The 19,219-nt window shown below is 37.7% G+C and overlaps 1 protein-coding gene across 6 annotated transcripts in view; it reads left to right on the top strand.

Annotated features, from left to right (window-relative positions):
* MLLT10 (MLLT10 histone lysine methyltransferase DOT1L cofactor) overlaps window positions 1-12,232 on the top strand; it is a 212,956-nt gene extending 200,724 nt beyond the window's left edge. For 3 of the 6 annotated variants that reach the window (XM_027847831.1, XM_027847836.1, XM_027847832.1), the window contains 7 exons: window positions 2,428-2,582; window positions 4,478-4,666; window positions 5,388-5,476; window positions 5,606-5,967; window positions 7,028-7,124; window positions 8,449-8,661; window positions 9,926-10,422. In XM_027847831.1, coding sequence (XP_027703632.1) covers window positions 2,428-2,582; window positions 4,478-4,666; window positions 5,388-5,476; window positions 5,606-5,967; window positions 7,028-7,124; window positions 8,449-8,661; window positions 9,926-10,000 — 1,180 coding nt within the window. In that variant the 3' untranslated portion in view covers window positions 10,001-10,422. The other 3 variants (XM_027847834.1, XM_027847835.1, XM_027847833.1) reach the window with 3 other exon arrangements.
* Window positions 12,233-19,219: the final 6,987 nt, after the last annotated feature.

The following is a 19,219-nucleotide window of genomic DNA, read 5'->3' on the forward strand; positions in this document are numbered from 1 at the left end:
GGTTTTCTCCTTCTTTAAGGAGTTAGAAAATGTTTTTATTTTGAATTCATGCATGAAAAAAAAGGACAGAAAAATTAAGGCTTGAGGTTGTGTGGAACAAAGTTGACTTAGCCCTCTAATTAAGGAAGGACTTGAATGACTTACCTCAATAACTCTCCAGTTCCTCTGACCTTACCCTCTTTCTCCTTATCTCCTTTCTGACTAATCCTGCCCATTGAGGCTAAGAATTAGGGGATCTCAAGGATCCATCCAAGGTATCCCTACCTACCATGCATCAGACTATAAATGAAATTTTAATAAAGACTTAGATATGAGAGAAATCGGTACTCGCCGGTAATGTCAAACTGTTATCAAAAAAATTCTAACATCAAACCTTATTAATTTTGCAGCATAAACTTAGGAGAGTCATACAACTTAATTATCTGTGAATTACTAGTGACATGATCATTGACAAGGCTCTCACAGAACCTGAGTTTCACCATCTATAAAATGGTGAGGATTAAATAATACTTAGGATACATCTCCCTCATAGTGCTGTTGTGAGGAAAATGCATTCTAAAATCTTAGATGGCTATATAAATGTCAGTTATTTTTCCTAAGTTTTCTTGGGTTATGTCCTCAAATGTTTTAAACTATTTGTTGAGATTTCTTCTTTTTAGAAACACTTCAGTAAGTCTGGTAAATTTTAATATTACTTTTTTAACCTTGTAGTCCATAATTAATTTCAGTTAGTAATAGACGTTGCCAAATTAGATCCAGTGGAGTTTTTTTCCTTTGGAAATCAGGAAATTTAGATATACAGTGGTTAATTGATGTGCCTAGTCTCACCTCTAGAGTTATTGCTGAAGTTGGGAGTATTACCTTTGAGTCAGAGTTTTAGCATACTTTTAAAAATTGATTTGTTGTGGGAGTATTTGTTTATAAGTTGAAAAACTGCAAGACATTTTCTTTCTCCAGGATCTTTAGTGATCTGGCCAAACCCTGATGTTTATGCCTCTCATGTGACCTTGGGCAAGTCCCCTTCCTCCTTGTGCTTCATTTTCTTCATATGTAAAATGGGGGCATTGGACTGCATGACCCTTGAGACTCTTTACAGCTTTTAAAATCTATGCTTCATCTTGCCTTCATGCATGCCTAGCCCTTCTTGATTTTCTAGTTAACTACATACGGTTAGGAAATAAAGTAAAAAAGTTTCTTTTTGGTACTTTGTTAGTTACCCTTCTCTTAAATCTCGGGGACATAATGGAAGTAGTCTGGTCTGGTGCACTCACTGCCATCTTTTTTTGCTAAACATTGTTAAAATGATTGTCATATAAATCGGATCTCCGAAATGATTTTTTAAAAAGTCTTTCTAACTTCATACTAATCTAGTTTTGAAGATATGTTAAATATTTCATTTACAACTTAATGCTTATTTAATTACCATCTGACATGTATACTTTATAAATTGTAGAAATATCATTCTTCACTCCATAGATTAAAAGTGTTTTAGATTCTCTTGCAGAAAAACAACAAAAATTCATCCAAATACCCACCTAAAATCTGGTACTTTTTATTCATGTCTAATAAATATAAAAAGTAGCCCAACATTTAAAATGTGAATTAAAGGAGACTTCCAAACTGCAATAAGGCATTTTTATTTTTGTTTTGACAATATATGCAAATTTGTATGATATTTGAATGTTTTAATTCTTCCATACTTTAGTTAACCATTATAATAAAAAAAAGTTACTGAATTTTAAAGTATTCTGGATACATTTCTCAACTCAGGTACCTCTAGCTGTGAAATCCCTGTTTTTTTTATCCATCAAGAGTAGAATTTGGTCAGATAGATGAATAAATTCTTTTTAATCATACATTAGAAATTGAAGCTAAACTGGGAGAATATTTTGGTCTTTCCCATTATGCTGGGTAGACTTGATTAACGGGCTATACAAGTTTTAAGAATTCAGCTTTTTTGTTTGTTTGGGATTTTTTGAACCCCATTTCAGAGATTTGTATGCTGTATTTATGTAGCTTATGCTGAAACAGAATTTAGCTAATTTCCAAATATATTAACTCATGTTAAATTTGAAGGGGAAATATTTGCTATTAAATTTTTGGTTAGCAGGCTAGGGGAGGGGGTATTTAGAATGCATGCCATCTTGGGGTGGGGGGAGGGGCGAGATGGGGTGAAATTTTGGAACTCAAAATCTCGTGGAAGTAAATGTTGAAAACAAAACAAAACAAAAAAATTACCATAAAAAAAAAATAAATTTTTGGTTAGATTTTGTCTCCGAGAGGGTGAGCATAAGCAACTAAATACTGGAAAACCAGGGATGTGTAGACCTAGGGAATTAAAATAAAACAAGGTAAGAAACCTTAGTGGACCCTTCCTTGCAAGTCCTTCCCTTCTTTTTAATGTACAAATTATACTGTTTTCAACAGCTCCCCTGTAAGCAGCTTACAGATTCGCTATGATCAATCAGGCAACAGCAGCTTGGAAAGTCTGCCCCCAGTAGCAGCCAGCATAGAGCAGCTTTTGGAGAGGCAATGGAGTGAAGGACAGCAGTTTTTGCTAGAACAGGGCACCCCTAGTGACAGTAAGTATTCCTTTTCTTTTCTTTGAATAGCTGCTGTGGCTCAAGCTATAGCTGCTGAAGAATTTAATAAATTGCATGTTATTTAGCGCTACTAAATAAATTATTATATTAGATATTGATCATTATTGACTTTTTTTTGGTTCTACTCCATTCTTGTGTTTTAAATTGCAATGACTGTATCTTAGCTTTATTATTTTAAGAAGAAATAACCTGTCTTTTGGGAAGTTCATGTAAGGCCTTTTTCTGAGTATGGTTAGCATTTTTAATATTTTTTCAATTTCTCTTATCAGGGCCCACAAGTTAGTGATGCAAAAAAAAAATTAATTATTTTAGATGGTTTTTAACTGAGAAGATAGAGTTGTATGCATGGATTTAAAGAAAAAAATCAGAAAGAAGTTTCATGATTTTGGGGAGGGTATAAACCTTCTTTGCTTTGTTTCATTGAAAAAGCTCTCATGCTTGGTGTTAGTGAGCCAAGTGCTAGTTGGTATTTTTATGAATGGTATCCTGACAAAAATGCTAATTGTGAGGAAATTCATGCCGGGATAATCCTTTAAACATGATAGCTGGAGGACAGGTTTAGCTTACTTTTATTGCATCTCATTTGGGCACACTGAGGGTTCCTTTGTATGTTCTTGAAGAGGAGGGATAAAAGTTAAATCCTTGGGAAATGACCAGATGTGCCTGTACCAGTAGAGTTGTGTCTGGAGTAGGCCCAGAGGTCACATTAAACAAATACAACTTTTTAATACATCACTGTGGCACAACAGCAGCACTCTCTGGGTTGCCAATTGGGAGATCCAAGTTCTAGAATTGAGACAGAATTTGAGGTAATGGGCAGGGTCGAAGCTGGCAATTTAGAATGGGATGCACTTATCTCTAAAGGGTGGTGGTTGCGGTGCATACACAGTGCTCCCTGCTGGGTGATCCGGAGAGCAACATTGGTAGCAGCTGGAATATGAGGCCCCCAGCCAGGTATATAGTGTAATACAAATTAATTTAAAATAAATAAATAAATTGGTATACTGTGTTTGCAGTAGAGGATTTTATTCATTGATAAGTAAATTTTGTTTTTAAATGTAACCTTGATGAAAAGTCATGTGCATGTGAAAGTCAGTCTTTATTTAAACTCCTTTATCTTTCAACATTTCTATTTTGATTGTGAATAATATATAAAGCCCTTTGGCACTGGGCTGGGCATCGTTGCCTTTCTTTCAAAGGTATGTTTATATTCATAGAAACACAAATTAGGCATCCAAAAATAAAATGCATTTTCCTTCACTTCAACCTCAAATAATTTAGACAAAATGCACAGCAGGTTCCATCCATCTTGTTTTATTTGCCATTCTGTATTTTACATGGAACTAAAATTATTGACATCTTTAATACTTGACTTTTTCAATAATTAATATACAAGAAGTGGTGGAATAGTTTTAGTTTTTCAAATAATGAAACAAAGTAAAGACATGCTTCTAAAAGTTATTCACTCAGAATATATCCCAAAGTAGTAATTCCGAAGAAGGGAGGGTGATCAGAGATATTCATAGTAGCACTATTCATAATATTGAAAAATTGGAATCAATGCAAATGCCCAACAGTTAGAGAAATGGCTAATCAAACCGTGTGTTATATTAATGTGATAGGCTACTCTCTGTCTATTAGAAATGATAAGCATTAGGTCATCCATCCATCTATCCAGGGAAACTTGTGTGTAAACTCTAACGTGAAAAGAGCACAGTACAAAATACTGTGGTCACAACAGTGAGAACTCCATGGACCAGGGCAGAAGTGGGTATGATGTCAGTAGCTTCACAAAATTCATGTGGGTTTTTTTTTCTCATAAAGTGGCTTAAACTTCTAAAAGTCATCCCACTCATGAGTCATTTGATGACTAGTTCTAGGAATGCTGAAGTCCTTACACCAACTTCAAGTTGAAAATCGAAGACTGGAGGAACAGATCAAAAACTTGACAGCGAAAAAGGAACGTCTTCAGTTGCTGAATGCTCAGCTCTCTGTCCCCTTTCCCACACTGACCACCAATCCTAGCCCATCTCATCAAGTCCATGCTTTTCCAGCACAAAGTGGTAAGTAGGAAAAATTATTGTTTTGTGTATGTAAGGAATGTTGACTCCAAATTTCCCCTCCTTCCTGTCTAGCACCTGAGATGTGGATGTGTATGCACACCTTTGCATACTGAGGGAGAGAGAGACAGAGAGAGTCAGAGACAGTAGGAAGAGCTGATTGCCCAGCTGGTCTCAGAGCGAGAAGACCTGGCTTCCAGTCCTTCCTCTGACACATAACTGTCCGTGTGACCCTGTGCAGGGCCCTGAATCTCCCAGTGTTCTAGCCCAGTGGGGTCAAACTCAAATAGATTATCAGATCCCTGCAGGTTCCATATTGACTTAGAAAAACCGCAGATTGACACTACATTGAATTGTATTTTTATCTATTTCATTAAACTCTTCTCAAAAGTTTGACCCCTCTCTGACTGTAAGTTGCCACAGAGGTGCTGACCTGCTTTGGTGGAGGGGGTGTCCTCATTGGGGAGTTTCCTGTGTCAATGAACTCACAGGCCAAGCCCTTCTCCCTTATTTCATGCATGCACATCTATTTCCTGAAGTAGCAAGATTTTAATATGTTCAATTTTTTTTTCTTTGTTCATCTTGGCAGTTTCGTTTAGCTTTAACATGAGCTTTTGCTTTAGTTGTGTATTTATCAGGTCATCAATCTCATAAGTTATTTGGAACTGCCATTTTGTTGGTAGTTTAACAAGAAAATCTGGTTGTGTTATTTTTCTTTTTTTAGCTCCGACCACAGATTCCTTAAACAGCAGTAAGAGTCCCCATCTAGGAAACAGCTTTTTACCTGATAGTTCTCTTCCTGCACTCAATCAGGTAATTTTGGCATGTTTTTTTCTGCTATGTGGCACCTCTAACCTTTTACATTACACTCTCCCAAAAATCATTGACGAGCTCCGTTCTGCCAAGCTCTTTGCCATTCAGCTTTCTATTTTCCTGCATTAGGACTTAACCTCCAGTGGACAAAGCACCAGCAGTTCCTCAGCCCTCTCCACTCCGCCTCCTGCTGGGCAGAGTCCGGCTCAACAAGGCTCAGGAGTGGCTGGAGTTCAGCAGGTCAATGGGGTGACCGTGGGGGCGCTGGCTGGCGGCATGCAGACTGTAACATCCACCATTCCTGCGGTGCCTGCAGTGGGTGGAATAATTGGAGCTCTGCCAGGTAACCAACTGGCAATCAATGGAATTGTAGGAGCTTTAAACGGCGTCATTCAGACCCCTGTCACAATATCGCAGAACCCGACTTCCCTTCCCCACACGCCTGTGCCACCTAATGCAGCCCATCCACTGCCAGCGACTCTGAACACCAGGTAAGAAGCCAACGGAACCACGTCGGGGCTTCTTCATACGGTGTGCTGCTAGTGGTTTCCTAGGCTCTTGGAGGAAGACTCCCACATTTTTTTCTTTAATATGTTTTTTTTTTTTAAATAAATTCTTTGTACTTGAGGTATATACAGCATTTTCAAAACAAATTAATCCAGGTGTTTAAAATGAAATTAGTGAATAACAGAACCAGTGACAGAGTGGCATGTTTTTATTTGTGGATATCATGTTATTCAAAAGAAAAACACAGATTTGGTTTTGTCATCTACACTAGCATGTTTTAATTATTTTTTGGTCTATAATACATATTTTTAAAAGCACTCCTCCCCCACATCATTATCTGTATTTTCATGTCATTTGGTGAAATTTATTAATTCTGGAGAGAAGTAATATTATGATAGAGTTAGTTATTCCTTGAATAGTAAGTCTTTTAAAAAGAAAATTGAATGTGCATTTGTGAATATCAAGGGAATGGCCAGATAAATTAATTTTTCCATAATTCTCATGTTGAATATTACTTGAAGTAAATGGGTAGTCTGGACTCAAATATTTTTACTAAACCAGATTTTGGGAATTAGTATATTCTAAGCAAACTTTTAAAAATTCGTGTTGCTTTTTAAAAATATTCCACTCTCCTACCTTCCTTGAAAGCTTCAGGTACTGAATGCTATTTGCATTTGGTTTTCTTTGTTTAAAAAATGCAATTAAAATGTTGGTGAACTTTTAAACAAATTGTCCTTGGATAACTTTAGAATATGTGTGTTAATATTGACTGTGAGTTTGTAAAATTCTGTAGAATAAGCCAGCACTCATTTTTTTTTTAATTCATGGGAATAGAGATGTGAGTGGATGTGAGTGTGATTGAATGAGAATTTGTAGATGTGTTGACTTCAGAATAACTGAAGAGACAAGTTTCTGCTCCCAACCCATGGCCCTCTTTGTGGTTTTGTCTCTGTATTAAAATTTCAAATGCAAAGACTTCAATTCTAAAAAACAAACCCCAGAATTATATGGAAGAAAGTCAGAATTTCAATCATTACTTTTCAGTGCCTCTGGACTAGGCTTATTGTCTGATCAGCAAAGACAACTCTTTCTACATCAACAGCAGTTTCAACAACTGTTGAATTCTCAGCAGCTTACACCTGTAAGTCCTTCATTTCTTTTTTCATGACTTTGCTTTAATACTTACACAACAAATCTTTGTAGTGGATCTGTTTTTTTAGATTACTGATATAAGAAATATGTCAATAAAAGCCTTGCCCTAGATTGATTGATTTGGATGACTCAGTCTAGAAACAATCAGGATCAAAAATAAATGTTTTCTTTTTTTGCCCTGTGGATGAGCCTCGATAAGTTTCAGTACAAGAATGCTTTCCCCTGACACCCAGCAAAGTCCTGGGATACCTGGAGTAAGTAGCTTTTTATTGATTAGTAAAACATCCGATAACTAGAAAGTTCATGGGGTGCTCTGCTTAATTCAGTTCTCTTTTTAGCTTAAGATTAACCACAAAATAATTTTTTTTTGTTTTAAGTCCTAAGTGTTAAAAACTTTTCTGAAATGTGAAAGTACATGTTTCCTGACTTTGTAATTAGAGAATGCTCAACATGATTTATATATAGTATAGGTAGCAAAGAATTTCTTTGATTTAGGTTATTCTTGGTCATTGTGATGGTTAGCCTGCCTGTTGGCTCTCACTGTATAGTAAACATAGATGATAAACTTATCCCACAGTTTACTCTGAAGGTCGTGCTTTGGCCAGGAGTGAGGGAGAGAAGGCTGGGGATCTTAGGTTTGTGGCTCTTATATCCTTTCTCTTGAAAGTAATATACAATAAACTGGTTAATTGAGCATTCTGTTTAATCAAGAGTTACTGTAATTAGTAGATACTACATTTCCAGCCCACATTGAATTACCTTGTTAAGTTTTCTGTTGCAAAGTAAGTGCTTGGTAAATATTGTTGAGTGTAAAGTGACTTGTAGGGCTAGGACTGAAAGCATTTAAATTCTATTCTCCTAGTTAAGCCAAGACTTAAGGAGTATATCATATCTGTTGTCATTGCAAACATCTTAGACATAATTGGCTACTTCTTTGATTGTGGGAAAATTTTTCTATAGAGAATTCTCATATGGCCAAGAAAACGATTAGTTCTCAGGTATTATTGGAATTGTAAATACATATCAAGTAAAGTATGTTTATTTAATTAGTGGGAGTTTTATGAATTCAGTTTGTTAGGAAAAAGGGTTATTTTTGAGAGTATTATTTTCCCATCAGATAAAGTGGGATAGCATTCCTTCCCTGTGAATTTGAAAATAACAGATTTATAAATATCTAAGATTAGACTTTAAGTATGGTATCAGTTAAAGAGGGAAGTGTGTGCCGAGGGCCTAATCTAATATGATTGGTTAGGAACTCATTTCAACCACTCTTCCTATTTTTCTTCCAACCCCTTTCCTCTGTCTTTTCTTAGGAACAACATCAGGCCCTCCTTTATCAGTTAGTACAGCAGCAGCACCACCAGCAGCACCACCACCAGCCTGAACTGCAGCAGCTTCAGCTTTCGGGCCCATCGCAGATACCCATAAATAACCTCCTGGCGGGAGCCCCAGCACCCCCACTTCATCCATCAACCACCAACCCATTTCTCACAATTCATGGGGATAATACAAATCAGAAAGTAACAGTAAGTAGACTTTATTGTGCTACATGTATTACAAAGGTATTGGTAAAATTATTAGATCTAGTCATCTTTGAATTTCACGCTAGAAGGGAACCTTAGAAAGTATCTGTTCCAAATGCTCACCTTATAGATGGGTCATCTGGGGCCCACTGAGGCAGGAAAGTCAGCTGCCAGAGGTTACACAATGAGTTAGAGTCCAGATTCAGAACCCCAGTTCCCATATCCAAATTTAGTATTTTTCCCTACTGACTTTGATCTAACTAACCTTTGTTTTTATTTGTGCGTAAAGTTCCCCTGATAATTATTTCTTAAACCAGTTGTCTTAGCAACTGGGGGGAAAAGAAAAACAAAGTAACTGAGCCGACTTATTATGCATTTTCTAATTATATCAGGCTATGTTTGCACATAGATTTAGAGAATATTTCTTTAAAAAAAAAAAACAAACAGAAAGATATATTTAAGTTGTACAGCATGGCCACTTAAGTGTTTCTAAAAAATCCTCGCTTTGTGCAGTTTGATCTGTTACTTGAATAATTTAAAACTTTTTGCTTTAAAATAAAGGAATTATACTTATGCTAAAAATAATTCTTAAATTGTCTTTTAATTTGATTACTCTCCTCCTAGAAAAACAAATAAAATCCCAGTCACTTATAGGCTAGAATAAATTTTATTAATTTCTTTACCTCTGTTTTTCTCGCTTAAAATTTTCTTGCAAATTCTAGTCTAAAAACACCTGATTGAAGTAAAACTCAGGGTTGAGAAGGTGTAAAGAAAAGACTGTGATGACAGGCACAGTGGTAGAGCTTTCATGTTACCAAACAGGGTCAGATGCTAAGGCCAACTTCCAAATGAGAGCAGGCTTCGGGCCAGGTGTGCTGGAGAGCCCCCTGGGCAGTGGAGAGGGACCGGGGCCCTAAGGGAAATGTTGAGCAAGCCTAGGGACTCGTTTTGAGACCAGACGTTTCCTTGGCCTCGTAAAGGTTTCTGTTCTGTGCTTTCTGACTAAAAACTGCACATTTGGCATTTGTTGGAAGGAAGGGGTTCATTCAGCATGTGCTTAACTAAATTATCCACAGCCAGCTTCAGGTTTATAATTAATTCATTGTCTGATTGGCCAAGTCTAAAGTTTTTAATTGCCCCACTGTTCCTAAGGACAGTCCCTGTCTTCTTAATTTTGAAGTAACTGTCATTCTCGTGGACTGAGTCACAACTTTACTATTTTGCTGATTCATTGTATTTCAGTAGTTCTATATTGATTTTTGAATAGTTTTGTGTCTTCCTTCCCAGTTCTTCAAACACAAGTTGTTGCCAGACTGATGAGGTGAAGTTACAAGTCAACTAACATTGGATTATACAGCAATATAAATGTATCTTTTGGTTAACAGAGCCCAGGAATGGAGAAGAAATGAAGCCTTGATGGTACATTTAGGCAGCTCTGGAGAAATACAGATGTGAGAGGAAGAAGGCCCAGAGCCTAGAATAACTGGAGATATTTAATTAGCATAACCATAGAAAAGAGTTCTCTTTCATGCCTCGTAAATAGCATCCCTGGAAAAATAAGAGGAGTTAAATACTCTGTCCATATGCTGCTCAATTTCAGTTTAGAGTGTCCCCACCTCCAGAGACTATTGGCTCTCCAGAAAAGAACTATCTACCTTATTTTAAATCATACTCTATGTTGCTGTGGCACCGATCATGACTTAGGATGTTTTGTTTGCCCAAAATTGATTTGCCAACTTTGATTTAAAATATTTTGAATTTTAATTGCAGAGACTTAATGATAAAACTGGGCCTGTTGCACAAGAGAAAAGTTGACCCATAGAAACATTTTGGAAACTCCTTATCCTGCTGTCTTAGCACTTCTTATGGCTGCTATTGCAGTCCTCCTTTCTACAGCTATGAAGAATGCAACAAGGAGCTAACTGCACAGCAAAGGATTATTTGTCATGAGGACATTCTTCTAACGCTTTGATTTACTTCCTTGTTGCTTTGTTGCACTGAAATGGAACTCTTCCCCCCCCCCCCCCCAAGATTTCATGAACTTTGAAGGAAAGTTCAGCAACCAATTATTTTTGTCAATGCAACAATGTACATGCGATGAGTGCATCAGCCATAAAGAGAAAACGTATCGTTGGTGCACTGTTTTTCGTTACAAATTGGACTTAAAAATAGCAAAAGTGAAGACTTATTCCAATGACAAATTACTTGATTTTTAATACATAAATTGAAAAGAAAAAAGAACCAACAAAACCATGATCTTTTGCTGTGGCTAGATATGCTTGACTGCAGGTCAAATCCTGTTAACACAATCTGAGGGACTGTCCAGAATATTTTCTTGTACTGGAATTTTATCGTATTGGAAATTGCTTGAAATAAATGGGTCATCAGCTGGGGCTTGGGCAATCTTTTTATTAGAGAGATTTCCTTTGTAATGGGACCTGATCTGTATTGTTAATTAAGTTACGATGGTAATGTCTACTGCTAAATGCTTTTACCTTAGAGTCGGTACTGACTTATTTTGTAACACAAAGCTATTAACCTTAAGCAAGTTTTAGGCTGCTGGGTGAACTAGATCAATTCATATAGAAAGACTCCTTTCCATAAGAGAAGGCCACTCTGGAAAGTGCTGGTCATGTCTGGCCTTGACTAAGTGCCTGGAAGTACCTCCATTGTGTTGAAATGGCTCTAGACAGCTGAGCTTGCACTGTGGGCAGTCCTCGTAAGCAGTGGGAATTTGGGACATTGGACCGGCAGCCGTGTCGTCTGGTTCTGCCTTTATTAAAACTTTCTATGCCACTGTAGATAGCTCAGGCAAAACTATTACCTGGGTGTTTTTCCACTAATGAGTCACCACAAAAGAAAGTGGACGTGCAAAAAAGATGTGTTTTGTTTAACTGCTTCCCATTACTGCCAGTGATTGAAACACTCCAGTGTTTAAAACAGGTGAAACTTGTATTACGACACTTCCACTTAGGGTAGCTGAGCTCCTGGTGTGACCGTAAGGCAGAGTAGAAATTAAACAATTGGCGCAATAACCACTGATCTGTACTTAAATGTGTGAATTATTAGTGGAAAAGACCCAGCTGTAATTAGACCTCCACTGTGTACTTAGCTGGAAGAACATGTTAATTCTGCAATATGTCTCTTGGTTAAACATTGCACAGTTCTTACCTCATTTCTGTAAATAAGGTTTTGTGAATCTGTTTTGTATTGTGAAAAATTAATAAGAAAACATTGATATTTTGATTTGTAATATTTCTAATTGGTAGATTTAATTGAAAAAGTAAAAATTAATTTATTTTTATATGTTCAGGGGGATTTTAAAGAAATTGTCAAATCATTTTTGTAGATACTTTACAAAAGTAAATCAGTGTGGTTTATTTTACTTAGCCCACTGGTTGTTATTCTGTAACAATTTGTATAAATGGTAAAATTTGAATGTGCTGTTATTTTACCTAGATGTAAAATTCCAATGTATTAAAAGAAATGTACAAAGTTTTTTGTTAATAAAATTTAATAATGTTTATAGCCCTGTGGAGAAATGGAGGTTGGGAGACCTGCATTTGTCACTTAAGCATTGCTTGTGTTATTTTGTGTATTTGTCATTGCAGTACATTAAGCATCTCACCCTTCTTTTCCCCCCCCCCCACCCCCCCAAAAAGGTAAATAATTTGATCTTATTTGAGCTTTGCCCAAATGGTAATGATAAGGATAATGTCACTTAATTGATGGTAGCATTAATTCTTGTTGAAAAAGAATTTCCTTTGTTTTTACAGTTAGCACTGTGTATTACCCAACAAAGAGAGCATGGGTAACGGAAATGACCAAAGAGGATGTGAGAAAAAACAGAACGTAAAGGATTTTAGATAATTCAATAACCCGTACAGGCAACCCCCTAATAATTAGGAGTGGACTGGGGGGGACATAGTCCCAATACTACTGGGAAAGCTATCACCATCTCAATTAAAAAAAAAACAAAAACAAAATGTTGCCTATCTCTGGAGGCTGTCCCTGATTATTCTCTTCTATTTTGTCTCTGTCCCAAGTCTGAATGGTACCACTCTTCTAGAAAAGCAGCAGGTGAGGCTACCCTTTGTCCTTCTCCTTCATTTCCAAATGTGCCCCCCCCTTTCCCCCCAGTGGCCAAGTTATTTCAGTGTTTACCTCCCTTACTTTTTCATGTTTTATTGTGGTTATACAGTAGAGTCTATTTGAGGCTGGTCTTGAGGCTGATGTGCAGCTTTTTTGGCTTTCTTGTGGTCTATGAATGAATGAATGAGCACTTACATGCTTGTTATGTTAAGACACTATGCTAAGCAAGAAGAATGCAAATAAAAACATGCAAGACAGTCACTGCCTTCAAGAAGTATATTCTAATAGGGGAAGATGACACATGAAAGTTGACTGAAGCTGAAAAACGTGAAGAAGGGAGGATGTGATTGGGAAACAGCCCAAAGGGGCATGGCGGCTGGGGGCTGGGCAGGAGGTGGTGAGAGCTCACCTGGCAGAGGCCATGGCCCCAGGTTTGGAGTCCAAAGTTGGGAGAGAGGAGGAGAGCCCAAGGGTAGGTGGCATGGTTTAGAAACAGCAGGGAAATGCGTCTGATATTTACAGCTGGCCTTCTTCCAATCTGGTGTGACTTAATGGCCCCAATGGTAAACCATAATCAGAAATACTATGATATTGCCTCTTTGTGTGTCTGGTTATGTCAGTCCTCGTGTACAGTACACTCTGTGCAGATCCTCCAAAGTGTTCATTTTTACTGGATGACACCTTGTGAGCTGAAAACATGGCTCCATAGGGAAAGCGCATCTGGGATGCTGAATACTGTGAGTTTCAGGGTAATGGTAGGGAAAGAGGCTGAGGATTATGAGATTAATGTTATCCATGCATTTATTTACATCAAGAACAAGGATGAATATAAACCCAAGTAAAAAGAAAAGAAAGCAAGTTACAGAGTTGGAGGGTTGTAAGTTGAATTGGAAGAGGCATTAGAGCTCATTTTACAGATGGGGAAACTGAGGTCCCAGAGACATCACACAGGAAGTGTGAGCAAGAGCCTCTGATTCCACATCCACTGTGACTTTCTCCTGTACTAAACACAGGAGAAACATGGTTAAGAAAAGAAAGATGCTGGGCTAGAAAGTGTGAAGGAAGCAAAGAACTTATCCACAGTTCATTTCAGTTTATAAGTAGATCATGCGTTTTTGTTTTTTCTCAAAGTAACTAAACACTTAACGTGTCTTAGATAAATACCAGCAACTACATAGGTTTGCACCTGAGCTTAAATTACAGGCTACTGAAAGAAATCCCTGTCAGAATGACTGCCGGGAATGTTTCTTTGTTTCCCTTAGTACATTGGGTCAGTGTAGCAGGGCAGGGGACCATTTGTTAAATCAGGAGCATACAGAGGCTTGTCACAGTTTTTCTAGGCCAAAGGTGATATTGACGTTCTTCCCCTTCTAACCTGCAATCCAACAGTAGCATCTTAGACCAAAGTATGTTAACCCCACCTTCCAAATTCTAGATTGACAGTACCATTGAGGAGTGGTATTTGGCCATCAAGTCATGGTTAAGACTAGTGTTTGAAGACAACATAAACTTTAGGCGTGAACATATCAAACAGGCCCATCACTAACTCACAGGCTTCTCTCAGCATGAGTTGGAGGGGTATGTGTTGGCACAGTTACTCCATGGGCTCACAATTGGAATCTGGGAAAGAGGAAAACTTACAATAATTGAGAAACAGATTAAAGGAGGAGAGAAGAGTAATTTGAAGGAGTGATGGTTGAAAGAAAACATGTTAGCAGCCATATCAAACAATGTAATTCGTTCTGGGCTCCACCTTGCATATTGAGAATTTCTTCCACTTGGCGTATTTGTGACAGGGTATGTTTAGTGATCACCCCAAAGTATAAAGGGAAGCACCCCTTAATAATATCCTGGAAGGGCCTTACCGAAGTTTTTACTAGTCAAGAAGAGTTTAGTTTTAGAGCTAGAAAAGTCATTAGAGAACATCTCATTCAACATCCTCCTATTTCTGTTGAGAAAACTGAGGCCCAGAGAAGCTGTGGCGCCCTCAGAGTCACACAGTTAAGTTCTGTAAGTAAAAGAGCCAGGATTCAAAACCTATGTCTTCTGACTCCAAATTCAGTACTCTTTCCCCTGTGCCACTCTGAATTTCATCACCTAGTCCCACAATTATTAAATAAAAATTCATTTTTGGTATCACATAATTGCTTCTAAACTCCACTGCATTTTGCTTGAAGGTGCCTGCTTCTGTAATCACTGAACTCCCAAAATGTGGAAGGAGATCAAAAACTCCACAGCCTCAAAACCATTGGAAAGAATGTTTATAGTTGAGTGAGTATTCATTCAAGGCAGTTAAAGAAGCAAATGCCTACTTTCTTGATCCAGTTGTCCAGGGATACCACATGGTGGGTCCAAGGTGTGGATCTTACTACATGATAAACTTTTTCCCACGGTATCGGTCCAGTTTTGATAAATTTGCAATAGAGGAGCTCAGACTAGTGCTTAGAAAAGTTTCTAGAGAATTATGCTCTAAGAAAATTGTGCTTAACTATGAGCCACCTGCCCTGCTGATGCCATTTTGTGGGAATGCCCCTGTGCATTCACACCAGCTGGGTCTCCATTCCTCAGCCACCCTTACATTCCTGCCTTTCAAGTACCTTCTTCATCTCCTTTTCCAAGTCTCAGCTCAGGGGCTGCCTTGACTCTGAAGCCTTCCTCATTCTCCCTAGTTAACATTCTTCAAATTACCTCTTTAAAATTTAAAATTTTTATATTTTTCAATCAACAAAAATCTACATTGTCTCTTTCTCTCCTACCTTCCTTCCCCCACTGTTGAGAAAAAAAATCAAAAGATACATAGTCAAGCAAAATAAATTCTTCCATTGGACATGTCAAAAAAAAAAAAAGTCTTGATCTGCACTTGTCTCACCTCATTGTCAGGAGTTGGGTAGCATGTTTCATCATGAATCCTCCACAGTTGTTGTGGGTCATGTATTGCTCAGAGTTCTAAAGTCTTTTAAAGTTGTTTGTCTCTACAATGATGTTGTGTAAATTATTTTCCTTGTTCTCATCTCATTCTACATGAGTTTATACAAGTCTTCCCAGGTTTCTCTAAAACCCATCTCCATCATTTCTTGTAGCACAGTAGTATTCTGTCACAGGCAATACCACAACTTATTCGTCCATTTCCCAATTGATGGACCCTCTTAGTTTCCAGTGTTTTGGTCCTACATATGGGTCTTCTTTTTTTGATCTCTTTAGGCATTGCTGAATCAAAAAGTATTCACAGTTTAATAACCTTTTGGGTCATAGTTCAAATTGCTTTCCAGAATGGCTAGACTCCCACACAGTTCCAACAGTGAATTAATGTACCTATTTTCCCACAACCTATCCAGCTTATCTTTTGTTGTTGTTGTTAACTTTGCTAATATGGTGGGAGTGAGGTGGAACCTCAGAGTTGTTTTAAGATAGTGATTTAGAACTTTTTTTTTTTTGGTGTGGCTATTGATAGCTTGGATTTCTTCCTCTGAAAAATGCCTGTTCGTATCCTTTGACAATTTATCAGTTATAGCTTTTATTCTTATAAATTATTCCATATATACATATATTTTGTATATGTGATATACAGATAGAGACCTTTATCAGAGAAACTTGCAAAGTTTTTTTCCCATCTACTTGCTTCTCTCCTAATTTTAGGTGCATTAATTTTATTTGTACAAAACCTTTTTAATTTTATGTCATCACAATTGTTCATTTTACCTCCAGTGATCCTCTCTATCTCTTGTTTGGTCATGAACTCTTCTTCTATCCATATATCTGACAGATAATTTCCTCGCTTCTCTCGTTTCTTTATAATGTCACCCTTTATGTTGATAACTCATATATCCATTTGGAGTTTATCTTGGCAAGTGGTATGAGATGCCAGTCTGTACCTAGTTTCTGCCAGACTGCTTTTCAGTTTGCCCAACAGTTTTTGTCAAATGCTGAGTTCTCATCCTAATAAAATTCCTTTATTATACTTAATCTGTGTATATCTGTATACTTATCTGTATTTCCTCCAATATTCAATCTAATCCAGCAAACATTTGTTAAGTGCTTACTTTGTGTAAGATAGTCCTAGGCACTATATATAAAAAGAAAAAATGCCTTCAGGGAGATTGTATTTGACTGGCAGATAAAGCACGTAAACCATTAGGCACACACACGGTCAATTCCAGTGCTTAGTACAGTTCCAGGTACATAGTAAGTATTTAATAATTGCTTATTAATTGATGAGGAAAGAGAATTGGGAATGGCTTTTCAAAGAAAATTGCAAAGAAGCTGAGCTTTGAAGAAAACTAGGAAATCTCAGAGGTGGAGGTAAGAAAGGAGTGCATTCCAAACCTGTGGGACAATCTGTGCTGAAGTACAGAGGTGGGAAATGTCAAGTTCAAGGAACAGCAAGTAAGCCAGTTTGGTTGGAACATAGAATGAGTGAAGGGGAACAAAGCAGTAAGACTCGAAGGTTTATCAGGAGCCAGATTGTGAGGGGCTTTAAATGCCAGGCTGAGGAGTTTCTATTTTATCCTACATCGGGGTTCTCAAATTGGGGTGATTAGTGAACTTGTTTTTATTTAATATCTTCCTATTTCAATATAATTGGTTTCATTTGTAACCATCTATATGTGTGTGTGTGTGTGTGTGTGTATACACACACACACACATATATATATATATACATTTAAAAACATTTTGAGAAGGAATACATGGGCTTTATCAGACCCAAAAGAGGAGTGTGACCAAGCTAATGCTTTAGGAAGATGATTTTGGCAGCTGTGTGAAGGATGGTCTGGAGCAGGGAGAGACTGAAAGTCCAATTATGAAACTTTTGTAATGGTCCAAGTGAAAAGTGGTGATGCCTTGAGTTGGAAGTGGTGGCCATGTGAGTGAAGATAAGGGATGCAGAAGAGAAAAAATTGATCTGGGAAGTGAATAGCTAATTCACAAGAACAGGATTGGTATTTGGGGGCCACAGCTTTAAAACAGGAATGGCAGGCTGTCTAATAGGAACAGAGGTTAGGTGCACTTAACCAAGTGTCAGTCAACATTTATTAAGAGCTTATTGTGCTGGGGACTGGGGGTGCAATGACAAAAGTGAAACACTTTGCCCTTGGGGAGTTTACAATCTTCCCTATAGGAGAGGTGTGTACACATAAAACAGACAACAAGTTTTTTTCTAGATAGGGGTTTGGGGGAGGCACTAGTGGCTAGGGGAATCCAGAAAGGCTTCATGACGAATATCCCAATCGAAAAAAGCAGAAGATTGAAAATCAATGAGCTTGACTTTGATTCCTGGTGAAATTCTAGGCTGGGATACTAACACAATGATTAGTAGGCATCTTGGTAAGGATACAGCCTGGCTTCATAACTGAGAGATCATGTCAGACTCACCTTATTTTCTTTCATGCATGTTTACCAGATTGACAGGTGTGTGTGTATGTATATGTATGTGTATGTGGGTGGGTGGTGTGGGGGAGTGAGGCGGGGAATGTTGTAGGTATGATTCACCAAAATCTTAGCAAAATTTTGATAAAATATGTCATTCCGTTCTTGCGGAAAAAATGGAAAAGATGTAGATATTTAATTGTACAATTAGATGGATTTGGAAGAGCAGAATAAGCAGACTCATAGCCTGGAAGGAGTTCTCTAGGGCAATGCCCTAGGACTTGGATAAAGACATAGATGGCATCTTCTTCCAATTTGAAGATTATGTAAAACTGGAAGGAGCAGCTAACACTGATTCAGCATCCAAAATGATCTTGACATCTACGGCAAAATCTTACACTTGGGTTTTCAAAAATTTACACATACAAGATAGAGGGAGCGTGGTCAGACCAGAATTTGCCTGAAGAAGATCATCAGTGTGATTTAGCAGCCAATAACAGCTAATGTTATTTTGGGCTTCTTTAAGAGAAGCATAATTTCTAGGATACACTTTCATTGGGCCTTTTCTTGAGTACTGTGCCCAGTTCTAAGAATTAACATTTACGAATGACTTTGATAAGCTCAAATACACCCAGAAGAGGACAACTTAAATTGTTAAGGGCTTAAAGTCCATGGCCGTAGGAAGATTAGTTGAAAGAGCTGTGTATGTTTAGCCTGGAGCAGAGAAGATAAAGGGGGAGTGGGGGTGGGGCATGAAAACTATTTAAGTATATAAAGGGTTGTCATGTGAAAGGAATTAGACCTGTTCCGCCCAGAGGGAGGGAGGAATGAGGAACAATGTATGAAAGTTTCAAAGAACCAAATTGAGTTTTTTTTTTAAACAAGGCCATCAGGGTTTAGTGACTTGCCCAGGGTCACACAATTGATAAGTGTCAAGTATCTGAGGCTGAATTTGAACTCGGGTCCTCCTGACTACAGGGCTGGTGCTGTATCTACTGCACCACCTAGGTGCACCTAAATGTAGTCTTGAAATGAGGAACAACCAAAGGTACAATGGGCTGTCTTGGGAATATTGTCTCTATAACCACTTATTCAATATGTTGTC

Source organism: Vombatus ursinus, unplaced genomic scaffold, assembly GCF_900497805.2.
Source record: "Vombatus ursinus unplaced genomic scaffold, bare-nosed wombat genome assembly UNPS02005459.1, whole genome shotgun sequence".
Lineage (NCBI taxonomy): Eukaryota > Metazoa > Chordata > Mammalia > Diprotodontia > Vombatidae > Vombatus > Vombatus ursinus.